Source organism: Psittacula echo (genome assembly GCF_963264785.1).
Source record: "Psittacula echo genome assembly, chromosome: Z".
Taxonomy (NCBI): Eukaryota; Metazoa; Chordata; class Aves; order Psittaciformes; family Psittacidae; genus Psittacula; species Psittacula echo.
The window spans coordinates 83,750,480-83,766,717 of record NC_137742.1 but is presented as its reverse complement, the minus strand read 5'-3'; the positions used below and the strand labels follow the sequence as shown (position 1 = coordinate 83,766,717).

The following is a 16,238-nucleotide window of genomic DNA, read 5'->3' as shown; positions in this document are numbered from 1 at the left end:
CTCACCGCCGGTCTGAGCGTCTCGCTGGCTGAGCTCCTAGTGCACAGCCCGCGTGTGCTGCAGCCTTCTCTGCCAGGAGACACTTGGGCAAAGTGGGGGGAAGCAGCCAAACCCTGGTCGCTGGGACAGCTCTTCAGACAGCTCCCCCGAGACCAGGAAGCTGCTCTGAAACTCACAGTTCCACTCTCTTCTTTTTTTTTTTTTTTTTAATAATAATAAAACTGCAAAGCCCCCCGCTTCCTAAGCCTTTGGGCTGCGCTGCTTTCACTTCCCTAAGTGAGTGACTTTCACTAAGCGAGTCTGCGACATGTAATGGAAAGCAGAGATTCTCGCACAAAACCTGGCAGCCAGAGATGGCAGGACGCCTTTTCTTTCTGCTTTTTCTAATGGGTTGTTCATTACGCTGTAAGCAAGGTCAAGTGCTAAACACTTTTGTTTTGTGGTTTTCATTGTGGTTAGGAAAAAGCCTGGGTGGATAGATGCTCACATTTGCCTCTTTGTTGTGACGACTGTAGCAATTAAAGCGCATACATAGTCAATATATATTTAAGAATCATCACCTTGAGTAATTACTGTTGTTGGCAGCCTGCTACTGTTTCCCACACAAAGCATGGTAGGACTAAGCCACTAAGCCCTCATCCCTCCATCTCTCACCAGATCTGAAATGTCAGAAGTCATTAAGAAACCAGCCAAAGCAACTGTACATTCTGCTTGCAAAACCGCATGTGTTCAGTACACAGTTATCTGGCCTTCACAATGTTCTGCTCTGGTATCTGCTATTACTGCTGCGTCAAAAGCAAGTACCACAAAACAGTTGGATGCACAAAACGGCACATTCCTGGGGATTTTGTGGATACTGCCCTATTTGGGATCCCATGAGGGAGGTGAATAGGGTCAGTGGTCAAGAGCAATCTGCTAATAGGAAGGGTTGTCGGTGCTGGAGGATGGACCTTGGAAGGGTCCAATGATGAAGGATGCTAAGCTGGCTCTTGTGCAGTCATAGGACAACGTGTTTGTGTGGGGAGCAAGGATTAGCTGCTGGAAGGCAATATAAGGCAAGGAGTGGGGAGCACGAGAGCAACTGGAGCACCAATGTCTGGAGGAGCAGAGAGCAGCCTGGCCATGGTAAGTGGGGTAAGAACAAGGTGAGAGCTTGATGCTGGTGGGATCCCTCAGGACTGCTGTGGAGAGCAAGGAGCAGAGCTGGGAGTAAACTCTCCTGCCTGGAGCTCCAGGGGCATGTGGAGAGTGAGCCACGTGCTGCCAGACTGGAGTGGGATTTTTAGCACTGCATTGCTCCAGCCACCAGCCCCAGACGGCTCTTGCCCACATCTCTGATAAGAAGACTCCGGTGTCCAAGGCTCACCCAACACCGTGCTATGAATTTCTGTAAAGAAATCCATTATCTGTACCACGAGGGGAGATGACTTAATCTATGACTTTGTGGCATTAATTTTAGTTGTGTTCAAAGCCTTGTTTTTTGTTTTTTTGTTTTTTATCCCATTGTCTTCTTGTTATGCGTATGGGTTACTGGAAAAGTGAGGATCCTTTTGCAAATCCTGGCTCTTCAGAAGAGCTGTAGCAGGAAGAGGGGAAACTCCTTTTCTCTCTGGGGAGCCTGGGCTGATGCCTCAGCTACACAGTTTTACTCAAGGTGCCTGTTCTTATTGAAATGTGGCTTTATCACTGCCAGCATGTCCCTGCAGGTCCAGGGTTTGGTTTCTACCACCCTCTTGTTCTGGAACAGCTCCCTAAATTCAGGACAGTATTTGACCTTTGTGTTAATCTAGGAGGGGCAGGCATTGCTGATCTGTCCCTTTGGGATAGGAAATGACTTTGTGCCATTGAACATAGAGTTTCTGAAGGAGATAAAGTAAAGAAATTATCATACTCAGTGTTTGAGGGTGGGCTCTTTCTGGATGACTGCAAACACCTCCAGCGGGCATACTAAAACTAAGTTACCCAGAGCCTGTTTGTTTTCACAGGAAAGGACTGTGAGATGCTTGCTGCTGGTCTGTGCCTTCTGCCTGGCTGACTTTGAAGGCAACAAGAGTGAGTCTTCCTGTACACTGTACCTGCTGGATCATAGATGGGTCCTATGGAAAGGAGAGGTCAAACCCCCACCTGACCTGTGTCCAAGTTCCTCATTCAGGGCACTTGCTGAAGGCTGCTATGGGGAGATAACACAGCAGGATTCAAGGGGAGGCAGGAACTGGGGTGCAAGAGCCAGAAAAATAGGCAGAAATCTCAGGTTCTCCATTCCCACCACGTGCAGTGTATAACATGTGGAGGTGGGCACAGTTGCTGTGACATGCCACCACTCTCCTTGCTAGCTGGTGGCAGGCTCCATAGCTCTGAGCCAGATTACAGCCATGCTGAGGAGCTCTCCCAGGCTCTCACTCACATCCTCCCAGGCAAGCCAAGGGGCAGATTCTTCCTCAGATGTGTCTGCCCTGGCTCTAGGCAAGGACCTCAGCCCTAGTGAGCTGTGCAAGGCTTCATGCTGTGGGTGAGTTCACTCTCGTGTCTCTCACAGGGAAGATGTTCTTGCTGAGTTTCAGCTTTCTCACCTTTCCTTTACTGCAGGGTTGCTGGCGACCCCCTGGCGAGTGGCTGCCCTCCGTATCAAAAGGAGCCCGAACGCCTGCCTGCCAAACCCTTGTCAGCACCGGGCGCACTGCCAGCTGATGGAGGACGGACCCATTTGCAGCTGCAGACCGGGCTTCACAGGGACATTCTGCCAAGGTAGGGAGTGCTATGAGCCCTCATCAGTCTGTCCAGGGGCACCAGAGGGAAGGATGATGGGCATGGTGCACTGGTGTTACCATTGCCCTCCAGTGTAGGCTTCAGGAGCTCCTGCTTGCCACCACCAGCATGTCCTGAATACACACTGGTACAAAACACAGTTGCAGGCCATTTCTCCCCAAAAGTCTTCATTCCTTAATTCCTTGGTTGCCGAGAATGCAGGAGGGCATGCTGTAGAACACAGCTGACTTGCAGTGTCAGAACAAGCACACATACTCTAGTACAGCTCCAGTGAAGCCTCTTCCAGACACTGGACAAAAGCTGTCTCTGTCTGCAAGATTGGATCTTTCTCTCTGCCTTGTGCCCTTGGCAGGCTGCAATGATTCTGTAGGCAGCCCTTGAAAGGGGCCAGACCCACAACACCTGTCTTTCATGTCTTGAGCTTTTAAAGACTCTGTCTGTTCAGGGTAGCAGTGGCCATGGACTTTTGCAGGTCTCAAGCAACCAGGAGAAACTAACAGACCCACATTAACGTGTGTGTGTTCCCACAGGTTTGTCTTTTGCCCAGTTCTGTGAAGATCCCCACCAGCAATCTCCAGCCAGGATGGGATGAGGGTCTGCTGAGCTCAGTGGGACTGTGCCACCCCATAGCTGACCTAGGGCTCCTTCAGGCCTTTTCCCTATTGCTATTGCAGATGGCTTTTTCCCCTAGATGTGGTACTCAAGTTGACCTGTGAGGAAGGGCGGATGAAGATGATGGTGAGAAAGGAGGCATTCGACCTCCTGAAGATCCCTAAGCAGCTTGTCCACTTGAGGAACCAGGCATGCAAGGTCTCAGAAACAGAAGAAAGGGGTGAGCTGGTTTTTGCAGCCAGTCTCACAGGTGAAAACCACACTGCCTGTGGATCAGTAATTCAGGTAAGGATCCAGCAGAGCCTCTCTGCATAGCTCTGAAGCCATGGAAGGAGCAGATGTGCAGAGTGTGCACAGCAAAGGGGAAGCCCCAGAAGCTTTTCCTTTGATATTGGGTGCTGTAAAGTCCTCATTCTCCTTAGTAGGCTTTACTGGGGCTGCTGGAAAGCTCTAGCTGTCACCTAGATAACAGCCCGCGGCTTTCTGGTAGCATCCTTTGAGCTCTGCAACCCTGGCTGTAGCTTCTTAGTCCCTCACTTGATTCACTGGTCAGGGAGGGTTCAAAGGAACCAGTGCTCCAGCTCTGCATTGCCCTCACCAGTGGTCACTCTGCTGACTCCTGCCTGCTCTGGTGATGATTGCCAGCAGCCTCTGGACATGGGGCTTTAGCAAAACCGCAGCAGATATCCAGGCCTGGAGCAGCTTAGTTGTACTATCTGAAGTGGACCTTAGGGCTCTGCATATGGACTTAGACATATTCTGGAGACTTGATTTCTGTGTCATTCCAGCAAAATGGCTCCCACGTGTCGTACTCCAGCATCATGGAGTCAGGGTGGGACACGCATGGGGCGGCGATCCCTGAGAGTTTTCAGCTTGAGCTGAATTTCTCCTGTGACTATGCCTATGAGAGAGTGGTGAGACTGCCCGCAGGTCCCACTACTGCTGACAGGTGAGTGGTCCCTCTTCACCTCGCTGCTGACATGAAAGAGCTTGCAGAAAAATAGATGCCTTCAGTGAGGTGATCTGCAAAGGCCCTGGGAAGCCACTAGAGAGCTCTGAGATGAGGCTGCCTCCCCTTCTCTTCACGAAACAGTTTTTCAACATGAGGTTTGGGCCTGGGGCAGAGCCGCAGGGGCATGCACAATCTACCTTTCTCCTAGCCTCACTGCTTGAAACCAACTATTCAAAAAATAAAGGGTGAGAACTGAGAGATGCTCAGCCCAGGGCCCTGTAAAGATGCAGGTCAGGACCTCCTAAGTTGCCTTTCTCATAGCCGTCACTGGCCAGCCTGTCAGTGGGAGTTCCTGGAGCTCCTTGCCTCTGTCTGCACAGTGTGGACATACCAGCCCAGAGGCAGCTCGGGGCCTGGCTCTCTCCTGGGGGAAGAAGCACATCCCAAGTCAGTGCACCTCTGCTGCTGGCCTGACTTGTGCTACGTCCTTCCTGCCTTATTCTGTATGTGAGGTCTCCTTCTCTCTTCTCAGGCCAGCGCAGTTCGAGGTCAGAGAAGGACACTTCAATGTCAGCATGAGACTGTACAAGACCGCTTCCTACCTCCAGCCCTATCACCTGCCAGCTGAGGCCGTCCCCATTCAAGACACACTGTATGTTCTGCTGGAGATAGAAGGACAGCACCGGCTCAGCTTCCTGCTGAGCGTTGAGGGCTGCTGGGGCACAGCAAGCACAGATCCCTACCAGGAAGCGCAGCACAAGCTCATTGAGGAGGGGTGAGTGTGGAGCCCGTAGTGCAACTGGTCTCCTTGCACCATGAGCACAGTCACATCTCTTTGCTGGGTGCTAAGGACTGGTTGCTGTGAAGGAGCAATGACACCATCGTTTGCATGGGTGGAACCTATGGTGAACACCATCATTAAACAGGTGGAACAGTCCCATAGATGATCCCTCTAATCACTCTAAACTGAGCCTTGTCTCCTGACTCTGCTCTGTTGCCTTCCCTCCAGCATCACTTCTGGCCAGCAGGTGAGGCAAAGAGCAGGGAGGGGAGAGGGGAGACCTTGCTGCAATATACAGAAAGGTCTCTGCTGAATAGCTTGTGTTGGCTGCACCTAAGCTAAAGCCAGTAACACAGGTATCTGGGAAGCGGGAAGACAGCCAGGCTCACTGCACCAGTGTGGAGCTGTGGCCCCACAGGGCAAGATACTTGCCAAATGCTCCTGTGCTGGTAACAGTTCCTCCTGGAGCTGAGCACAATGCAGGGTGCCAAGAAAAGGCATCCCCACCAGCACCAAGACAGTAATACCTCTGTTCAGCAATGCCTGGAAGCTGCCCCCATTCCCCATGTGCTTGGTGTCCCAGGTTGGGATGCTCCCCCTTGTTTAACCCTTCTGACTCAGCCATGGTGTCTCAGGTGTCCCTATGATGAGACAGTGGCATACCTGAACAGCTTTGGAGAGAGCGCTACTGCCAAGTTCAGATTCCAGATGTTCCAGATTGTCAGTTACACCAAGGTGTTCCTGCACTGCCGTGTCCAGCTCTGTCTCCCCAGTGGCCCAGAGGCCTGTGCCAAGGTGAGCTCTCCCAGTGGTCTGCACCATTCCCTGGCCACGCAGAGGGACCTGCCTTCCCTGGGCCTGCTGCTCTGGTTTTGGATGCCTCAGGACAATAAACACCTCCCAGCAGCAGGAGCTCAGCCCAGCGCCTTGAACTAGTGGTACAAGGGCTTGAACCCACCAGAAAGCTCCTTTCCCTCTTCCTGCTGTCTTTTGGGTATTTGCAGGCGGAGAGGCTTATGCTAGGACCTGGGCAGGAGCAGGCTCTTGACTGCTCCCAGGCTGCATCCCCAGCAGTATATCTGCAGGGGCAGACCACCAGGATGTGCTCTTGCCCCAGAGTGGGCTTCTCCCCTGACCTCTGGTCCCAGCACCCTTCCCTTGGCTTTGTCCATAGCAATGCCCTAGGCACTGGAGGAGCAAGCGAGCACTGGCCAATGACTACAGTAAGATTGCCTCCTATGGGCCAATCCACGTACTGGGAAAAAAGACCAACCACTCCAGGAATGAGCAAAAGGACCGCAAGGGTATGTATGTCCCTCTGGGGAGGGCAGGAGAAGCTCACAAACCCTTTCAGCTCTCTAGGCAATGCCTGGTTATTTAAAAGCACTGCTAAAGTCGCTGCTCTGCACAGGAGAGTGGAGTCTTTCAGGTGTCACAGCCATGCAGGGTGTGCTCCGGGAGCCAAACCAGCACGCAGAGCTTGGCTCTGGTGAGCAGCTCCGTACCAGTCACAGGTCAGACTGAGCAGGGTGGGAAGGAGCCAGGAACCAGGAGCCAGGAGCCAGGCAAGGAAGTCTGGGCTCTCACACTGTATCTCTGTAAAAACTCAGCAAGGCAGGCTCCTTCTGTGCACTGAAGTCAATAGAGGACCAAGCCCACCTACAGCATAGCTCAGACCAGCCGCATGAATGACAAGATAAATGGGGCTCCCAGGCAGTGGGTATGGGTGGAGTCTCCACATGAGGCCAGTTGGGATGACTGAGTCCTGTTATTAGTGCCCTCAGGACCCCAACATACCTCTGGCTGCAGTGGCTCTTATCTCCCCAGCTCAGCCCCAGCCAGAAGATGCTGTGTCCGGGCTCAGCGGTGGCTCAGGGGCCCCATATGTGTAACCAACCTTTCTCTTCTTTGACAGGACACAATCCATGGCTCTCTATGACTCTCCTTGTGCTGTGTACTCTCACTTTGCTCCTTGTGATTGTGGCAGCTATCAGCGCTAGGCGTTGGCTGGTGTAGAAGGCAGATGTTCCCAGAAGCTCAATCACTGGCAGTGTTCAAGGCCAGGTTGAAGAAGTCTTTGGTGACATAGTCTAGTGTGAGGTGTCCCTGCCCATGGCTGGGGGGTTGGAGCTGGATGATCTTGAGGTCCTTTCCAACCCTAACTCTCCTATGATTCTATGAAATAAATGTGACGGCAACAGAGAGGCTTCTGCGTGTGATGATTGGATGCAAACAGTGCTTCAAGAATGAGCCATATCAAAGTGTTCTGGTTCCCTATAGCATTTCTGAGACCTTTTCACCCCTTCTGGCCCACGCTCTCAAGCATCCTTATTCACTTATTCAAAACTTGCTTTTCCATGCACGCATGGTCGAGTTCATAGGAACTTTTGACCTGCTGTGCTGAATCTGGTCACAGGTCAGTCCTGCCCAGTGTGTATCTCAATAATGGTTGTATTATGGATGCTTAAAGAATGAGCACACAGAGCAATTCTTAGGTTTATATCCCTAATGAGCAGTAACATTACCAATGACTAATAATTAACTTCCTTGCAGAGTGTGAGGTTCTCAGTCCATCTAACATGAGTGTGGAGTGGGCAATACAGTTCAAGGCTTTTATTTTAACTTTCTAAGTAGTTTAAATATTTCTTGATATGCATGTCTGCATTCAATGGGTCCAGATGGAATACACTCATGGGTGCTGAGGGAGCTGGCAGAGGTCATTGCGAGGCCACTCTCCATCATCTTTGGTAAGTCGTGGGAAACAGGAGAGGTGCCTGAGGATTGGAGGATGGCAAATGTCACGCCAGTCTATAAGAAGGGCAAGAAGGAGGACCCGGGTAATTATAGACCGGTCAGCCTTACCTCCATCCCTGGAAAGGTGATGGAACAACTTACTCTTGACACCATCTCTAGACATATCAAGGATGAGGGAGTCATTAAGAGTAGCCAACATGGTTTTACATGGGAAGTCATGTTTGACCAACCTTATAGCCTTCTATGAGGAAGTAACTAGGTGGATGGATGATGGTAGAGCGGTAGATGTGGTTTTTTTTGATTTCAGTAAGGCATATGATACTGTCTCCCACAGCATCCTCATAGATAAGTTAAGGAAGTGTGGGCTTGATGATCAGGTGGTGAGGTGGATCAAGAACTGGTTGAAAGGAGGAAGGCAGAGAGCTGTGGTCAATGGGGCAGAATCTAGCTGGAGGTCTGTGACTAGTGGAGTCCCTCAGGGGTCGGTGCTGGGACCAGTGCTGTTTAATATTTTCATCAACGACCTGGATGAGGGAACTGAATGTACCCTCAGCAAGTTCGCTGATGATCCTAAACTGGGTGGAGTGGCTGACACACCAGAAGGCTGTGTTGCCATTCAGCCAGACCTGGATGAGCTGGAGAGTTGGGCAGGGAGAAACTTGATTAAATTCAACAAGGGCAAGTGTAGAGTCTTGCATCTGGGGAGGAACAACCCCATGTACCAGTACAGGTTGGGGATTGACCTGCTGGAAAGTAGTGAAGGGGAAAGGGACCTGGGGTTCTGGTGGATAGGAGGATGACCATGAGCCAGCAATGTGCCCTTGTGGCCAAGGTGGCCAATGGCATCCTAGGGTGCATTAGAAAGGGTGTGGTCAGTAGGTCAAGAAGGGTTCTCCTCCCCCTCTACTCTGCCTTGGTGAGACCGCATCTGGAATATTGTGTCCAGTTCTGGGCCCCTCAGTTCAAGAAGGACAGGCACCTGCTGGAGAGAGTCCAGCGCAGGGCGACAAAGATGATTAAGGGAGTGGAGCATCTCCCTTATGAGGAGAGGCTGAGGGAGCTGGGTCTCTTCAGCTTGGAGAAGAGGAGACTGAGGGGTGACCTCATCAATGTTTACAAATATGTAAAGGGTGAGTGTCAGGATGATGGAGCTAGGCTTTTCTCAGTAATGTCCAGTGATAGGACAAGGGGTAATGGGTGTAAACTGGAGCATAAGAGGTTCCATGTGAATGTCAGGAAAAACTTCTTTACTGTGACAGTGACAGAGCACTGGAACAGGTTGCCCAGGGGGGTTGTGGAATCTTCTACATTGGAGATATTCAAGGCCCGGCTGGACAAGTTTCTGTGTGATGTACTCTAGGTTACCCTGCTCTTGCAGGGGGGTTGGACTAGATGATCTTTTGAGGCCCCTTCCAACCCTTGGGATTCTGTGATTATATGAGGGTGCTGAGGCGCTGGCACAGGTTGCCCAGAGAAGCTGTGGCTGCCCCATCCCTGGCAGTGTTCAAGGCCAGGTTGGATGGGGCTTGGAGCAGCGTGGTCTAGTGGAAGGTGTCCCTGTCCATGGCAGGTGGCTAGAACTGGATGAGCTTTAAGGTCCCTTCCAACCCAAACCAGTCAGGATTCTATGATTCTGTGATGGGAAGTTCCTTCCTCCTTCCCAGAGAGTCACCCATGGGGAGCTGGAGACGCCCACACTAGATGCTTGCCCACCAAAGCTGGACTTTGCATGGCTCTGTGTGACACAGATGTAGCATTAGCAGAGAAAGGGCTGCTCTGTGCATGCATATATTTTTATATATATATATATATATATATATGTGTATATATATATACCTATCCGTGGAGATTTCATTCTTCATTCATGACAGATTTCTCCTTTCATTCATGACAAATTCCCAGCAAGACTTTGTTATGGTTTAAGCCCAGCTGGCAACTCAGAACCACGCAGCCGCTTGCTCACTTCCCCCCAAAACTTCTTCCTCCCCCTCCTCCCAGAGGAATGGGGAGCAGAATCGAATGAATGTAACTCCCATGGGTTGGGATAAGAACAGTCCAGTAACTAAGGTATAACACAAACCACTGCTGCTACCATCAATAGTAGTAATGATAAGGGAAATAATAAGGGAAGAGAATACAACCGCTCACCACTCACCGACCAATACCCAGCCTGACCTGAGCAGCGATCTAGCTTTTCCGGGTAACTCCCCCCAGTTCATATACTGGGCATGACGTGCTGTGGTATGCAATATCACTCTGGCTAGTCTGGGGCAGGTGTCCCGTCTCTGCTTCCCTCTGGCTTCCCCTCCTCCCTGGCAGAGCATGAGACTGAGAAAGTCCTTGGTTGGAGTAAACATTACTTAGCAACAACCAAAAACATCGGTGTTATCAGCGTTGTTCCCAGGCTGAAAGTCAAAAACACAGCACTGTGCCAGCTACTAAGAAGGAGAAAAATGACTGCTACTGCTAAACCCAGGAAAGACTTTTATCCACCAAAACATCCCTAGTATAAAGCAAACAATAAACAATATTGTGCGCATCAAAAACTAAAATCAAACTGCTCAGAAAGCTGATAGAGATTTAATACTAAAACACAGGTAAAGAAGAGGAGTGGCCATTTGTGCATTCAGCTGAAGCACAGTGACCTTCTGGAAATAGTTGGGAAAGGAGGGATATTCAGCAGATCCCTGCCCAAAGAGCTCAACCTCAGTCTGTTTGGAGGGGATGTATCACAAAGAACCTCATGGGATTTCTCTATCTCTGATGATTCCCAGACCTGAACCTCCTGAGTCTGGGCTGGAGTCAATCAATCATCCCACCTCCAACAGCAGAAAAACCCACCACGGAGCTGGTCCAGCACCAAAGGCCATCTCTAGCAGAGGAGGATGGCCCCATCCTGGCTGAAGGCAGATGGTTCATGGGTTCTGCATTGCCCCCACAAGAGCCCCTGGGGAAGGAGATCAGGGGCACTTCAAGACCTTGATGCAGCTGCAGCATGGAGGGACTTTGGCAGAAGGGATGTCTCCAGAACTCCTTGCCCAAGGCAGGCTGGGCTGAAGCAAAGTGCATCTACTGCTAAAGTGGATCATGCCCACTGAAGGATAAACTGAGGCATGGCAAACTGAGCCCTCATCCTCTGTGGGAAGCTGCATCTATTGCAATTGAGGCATGCTCCCAGCAGGGGCACATGCAGGCAGGGAGGGAGGTACAGCCAGCAGCTAGTCCTGGGAGGCTGTGGTGGCTTTGTCAGGTCTGATGATGTGGGAGAAGGAGCCAATGGTCTCCTTTGCCTTTGGGTAGTACAGAACAACCAGCCAGATGAATATGAAGATTCCTGCAGGGAAAGGAAGGCAGACACTCAGCAGCAGGATATAGTGGGAAGCATCCTGCTTTGATGCTGCTGAATCTTCCCTGCCACTTTCAGGGTGTTCCCCCAGCTCACTCCTGCTCTGGCAGGAGGGTCTCCTCATGACTCATGGTGAGCCATTTGGCTGGGTCATGCCCTGGGTGGATAATGTGCCTCTTCCTCTGCTAACAAATGACTTCCTTTGAGGAAAATCGTCCCCAGTGGAGTGGATATGGTGGGAAGCCATGATCAGCTCCATGCTGGTGGCTGGGACCTGCTGTTTCCCTGCCAAAGGGAAGTGCTGGGAACATGTTGGCGCCTTGGGAACCCTGGTCAAGCCACTACCGGGGTGGTTCCTGCTCCTCCATCTTCCCCACCCGAGCCCACGATGCCCAGCTTGGAGCCAGCCCTGACCTTGGAGGGAGTTGAGGATGGTGAAGAGGTAGAGCATGGCCACAGAGGAGGTGCCATGGGTGAGGAACGCCAAGGCCCAGGTGGCTCCCAGCAGGCAGAAGAGCCCCATTGCCACCAAGGCCACCTTCCAGGCCTTGTGGTCTCCCTGTGCTACCCCTGTGCCATGCAGACTGCAGCTCTTCTGGATCACCACCCCAAAAACAGCTGTGTTGAAGAGGAAGATGAGGCCAAAGTAGCCGCAGTTGGTGATGTAGTGGACCAGAAGATGTTTGGAAGTGATCCAGCACCTGAAAAGAGACAACCACGGTGCCTCCAGTGGCTCTGCTAGCCCCAGCAGCGCCCATGAGGGCCTCCCCAGGGGCATATGTTGAGGGATGCAGGGACACAGGGTTTTCCAAGGCCAGAGTGAAGCAGGGGAAACAGTGGTGCGAATCTGCTGCCCTCCTGTTGCTCAGCTGGGAGGAGAGAGCCTGGGGAAGCTCCATGTGACCCTTGGATGTCCCTCCATGGCCTGGGGGCTGCAGACTAGCACAAGAGGCGGTGGTTACCACAGTTCTGGCTGCTGTGGTGCAATCACAATTGGGGAAGCAGAAGTGCAGCGTAAAGCCAAGCAGGATGAGTGCAACCAACCACCTCAACCCTCCCAGCAGGACCAGGTCACTGCTCTCCATGCCAAAGGGCCCCCTAAGAACTGTGGGTGCTGGGGTACGCACAGGCGGGCTATGACCTGGTGGTCCATGGTCTGGATGCTGTATTCTCCATAGCTGCCGATGGCTCCTGCCACCCCCACCACAAGAGCGGGGAAGCCTGGAAGAAAAAGGGAGACACTTCGGGAAGGACAGGAAGGCAAGAAGGAGGCAAGGTCATCGCCTGGGGACTCTGCATGGCCCTGGGTGTGCTGGCCTCCAGGAAGATGGAGCTTAGGGACCTGCGGAGGTTGCATTGGGGGCACACTGGTTGCTGCTGGGACATGATGTGGAGAAGGAAGTACAGTACTGAGTATCAGCGCTCAATGTGTCCCCTCTTCTGCTCCAGTGCCTCCCATGGTGCTGTGGAGGGCAATGGGTGAGGAAAGACCCCCAGGGACATCACCTGCTTGATGAGCAGGACGGTCCCCAGCAGTGTGGAAGATGCGAATGCCCCAAGCCTGTATAAGACACTTTTCAGCCCTGACCACGGCATTTGAAAGCTGTGGGCAGGACAGGGGCTTGCTCATTCTCTGCCCACTGTTGCATCACCCAGTTTCCTCTCTGGTTGCAACCTGTTGCCTGCCTCTCCTCCATCTCTCACTGAGGCTGATGGTGCTCACCCCAGCCCACCAGGCACAGCTTCACCAGGTAGTGGCGGACGTAGGTGCCGAGGACCTTGACAAAGAGAAGGTAGAGGTGACAGCCCTCCAGTGCCATCCATGTGAAGCAGCAGAGCAGGCAGTAGTGGGTGAACCCCCCGAAGACCTTGCAGGTCCCCGGCAGGTTTCCAGTGGAGAGTCCGCTGTTGAGCAGGAAGGCCAGGTTGAGGAGGAGCAGGCTGCCCACCAGGTTTACATGCAGCCCCAGGTTGATGCAAAGGGTCTCCTCGGACCTGAACCTGCACCTGAGAGTCCCCATGGGGAGCAGGAAAGGCAGGGTCACAGCTGAGCAGTGCCTTGTGTCACAGCAGGTTCATATAGGAGCACCAGAACTGCCCTACACCACTCCCAGCCTGATGAGTCCCTAGGGGGATGCTGGCACATCCTACCTGAAGAAGATGCAGAAGGCAATGGTGAAGATGGAGAAAGCCATGGCCACTCCGCAACCAGCAGTGGCAATAGCCATCAGGGCTTGTGCTGTGGACCTATCCAGAGCTGGGTTCTGCCAAACACATGCACTTTGGATCAGACAGGCCCTGGACCAACCTAGACGACCCAACTGCAGCTACCAAAGCCACGGGGGCTGCTGACTCCAGTGGCTGCTGCAGAGACCCCAGGCAAGCCCCTGCTCTGTTTCCCCAGAAGGTCTCTGGGGGCAGTGGGGCAGTGGTGGCTCAGAGGAGATCCTCCCTGGGGTGGGGTAAGGGATGAGTGAAGGAGACATGCTCATGGCAGACTGTGGTGGATCACTGTGAGCACCTTCAGCAGCAGACAGGACCGCAAGCCTTGCTGCTCCAGAGCCTGTACTAGACTGGGGGCTGTTTTCTCCATGTACCCGCTCTGCTGAGTTGCTGCTGCCCTCCTGAGCTAGGCTTGATTTTTGGGACCTCAGTTTGCCCTGCAGCAGCTATAACTGTCCCTGTGCAGCTACTGGTGGTACCCAAGGGACCACCATGGTGGGGCATACAGCACAGACAGGAGCTGTGAGGAGTAGGGTTGTCACCAGGAGGAGGGTGAAGAAGGTGAGATGGTCACAGGAGCAGTGTGTCCCCTTGTCCCGGGGCTGTGTGTCACATCCGCTGCTGCTCCAGCCTCCTGCCTGCCCTGAAACAGGCACAAGGTGATGACCCCAAGCACCAGGCACAGCACACACACCCAGCCCCAACGAGGCCCCAGTGAGGATCAGACCTTTGCTGGGATCCCAGAAGACACATTGTGGGGTGATGCCCTGCAAGGGGGGAGAGCAGCATCAGCCAATGCCTCAGTAAGGGGCAGCAGGGGAGGGAGGGAAGGAGGGCACAGCTGACTGACGTGGGGCAGCCGCTCATGGGCGAAGGTGAGCTGCACGGGGTCCCGTAGCCCGGAGATGCTCATCTCTCCCACTGTGATGCCCACCACGGTGTCGTCCAGGACCTGCCCTGTCTGATTGACCTCCTGTGTGGGGGCAGCGCTGCCTGAGCCAAGCCAGCAGGTAGCGGTGGCCAGAGGGATGTCAGCAACACCGGCTCATACCTGGAACATGCCCAGCTGTGGGATGTTGAGGATCGTCACCACCACATGCACTGTCTGGCTGCTCAGGGACCGGAATAGCCCCCGGGGGAGATAGATTTTTCCTGCCTTCCCCTTCTCTGTCACATTCAGCATCCTGGGGTGCTGTGGGAGAGAGGGGCGGTAGGTGCTGCTGGCAGCATCACTTCTCTGTTCAGGACCCACCAGTGTTGCTCCAGGCATAAATTCAGCCCTGCCTGGATGGGTTTTGCTCAGCAACATCAGCAGGAACCCCAGGGCAGAAGGGGAGAACCTCATCCCTAGCACCCATCAGGAAAGGGGCAGAGCTTGGTAGTAGGTCCCAGAGGAGCTCCAGCCCACCATCACTCCATGGGATGTGGTTCCCTGCGACATCCAGATAGTGGGAAAGCTGGCATGTGGGCAGGAGGCACAAGGTCCTACACGTTCCCCTTCTACCTCCCCCTCACCTTGACCACCAGCTCTTCAGGGAGACTCTTCCTTCCCTAACAATATTTCACATGACTTCTTGCCAAGTGAAGCTAAAGCTGATGTTGGTCCATGATGCAACCATGGAACAAGGTCAAGGAAGACCATGCAATGGTGCACCAAGTCCCAGGGCAGGGACTGAAGGATGCTCGGAAGGCACAGGCCCCTCTGGGTGAGGGAGAGGGGCATGTCTCACCTCCGTGGGGGAAAAAGCGATAAGGACATCCTGGGTGACAGCCTTGCTGACATTCAGGAGCAGCACCTTCACCCCAGCCAGATGACTGTGCAGCACTGGCCCCACCACTTGCAGCAGCCTGCAGGACAGGGGGGCTGTGGGACCTGTGACATGGGGGGCTCAGCCCCCAAGCTGTGCCATGCCCAGCCTGCCCTCACCTGAGCCAGCGCTCCCGCAGGCAGGCACATGCGGGGCTGCCTGAGCGCCCCAGCTCCGGGCAGCGCCGGGGCAGATCAGGGCTGAGTGTCCTGTCCCCTTGCTCCTCCTGCTCCACCATCACGTTGCAGCACTGGTGTCGCCCATCACCCCGCCCCAGGGCTGTTCAGGAGGGGAACAAGGTGACCACTGGACAGTGTGGCACTGGGGGCGCTGGCAGGGATGGGGGGACCACTCACCAGCACAGACTTCCTGTCCCCTGGCAGCATCTGAAGGAAAAGCATGTGGGAAAATGGGGGGAAAACCTCAAAATCTCAGGTCAGTCCTCCCCCTGCCCTGGCAGGAGGGGAGGCAGCAGAATCTGGCAGCTGCCAGGCTCAACAGGAGCAGCCCTTCAGTTATGTGGGCTTCAAAATCATGGACGGCATCAGGGCTGGAGAAGTCAAAGCCACCACATCCAGCCTCTTGGTGGCTGAAGATGAGACCCTGGGCTGCTGGTCCCAGGTTTTGAAACAGCTCCAGAAGCAAACCCACCCCACTGCCAGCTCTCCACACATCCCAGCAGAAATGCTCCCTCCTGGCCCAGCCACATTTCATGGTGAAACCTTGCTGTGGTCTTTGAGTCAGTGATTTCCATGGGAAAACCCAGCCCCAAGCCCGCACTTGCCCACATTCCCCTGACCCATCACTCACCGGTCAGCACCAGGAGCAGCAAGGCTGTGCCCAGGGGCAGGTTCATACTGCATTGTGTGGTGTCTGGGCTGCTCCCAGCCATCCCTTTGTGCTCTGCTCCTCACGTACCAACAGCTCTGCTCCTCCCTGGGCTCCCCTGAGGCTTGTGACTGCTCCTGAGGCAACGGCCGTCTCCTCATTTCCCTT

The 16,238-nt window shown here is 53.6% G+C and overlaps 2 protein-coding genes across 2 annotated transcripts; one reads left to right on the top strand and one right to left on the bottom strand.

Moving 5' to 3' along the window:
* Window positions 1-1,092: 1,092 nt before the first annotated feature.
* LOC308232286 (uromodulin-like) lies at window positions 1,093-7,127 on the top strand (the record flags this gene model as incomplete). The annotated part of the gene is made up of 9 exons (XM_080638361.1): window positions 1,093-1,125; window positions 2,334-2,481; window positions 2,587-2,745; window positions 3,458-3,663; window positions 4,167-4,327; window positions 4,863-5,105; window positions 5,747-5,906; window positions 6,286-6,415; window positions 7,099-7,127. The coding sequence occupies 9 exons, from the start codon at window positions 1,093-1,095 to the stop codon at window positions 7,125-7,127; spliced, it is 1,269 nt and encodes a 422-aa protein (XP_080494487.1).
* Window positions 7,128-10,880: 3,753 nt separating this feature from the next.
* ADGRG3 (adhesion G protein-coupled receptor G3) lies at window positions 10,881-16,098 on the bottom strand (the record flags this gene model as incomplete). Its single annotated transcript, XM_080638360.1, has 12 exons — window positions 10,881-11,199; window positions 11,626-11,912; window positions 12,339-12,432; window positions 12,935-13,218; window positions 13,363-13,475; window positions 13,977-14,077; window positions 14,162-14,201; window positions 14,285-14,407; window positions 14,486-14,626; window positions 15,165-15,282; window positions 15,362-15,521; window positions 16,053-16,098. 12 exons carry the CDS (start codon window positions 16,096-16,098, stop codon window positions 11,084-11,086), a joined length of 1,623 nt encoding a protein of 540 aa, XP_080494486.1. The 3' UTR covers window positions 10,881-11,083.
* Window positions 16,099-16,238: the final 140 nt, after the last annotated feature.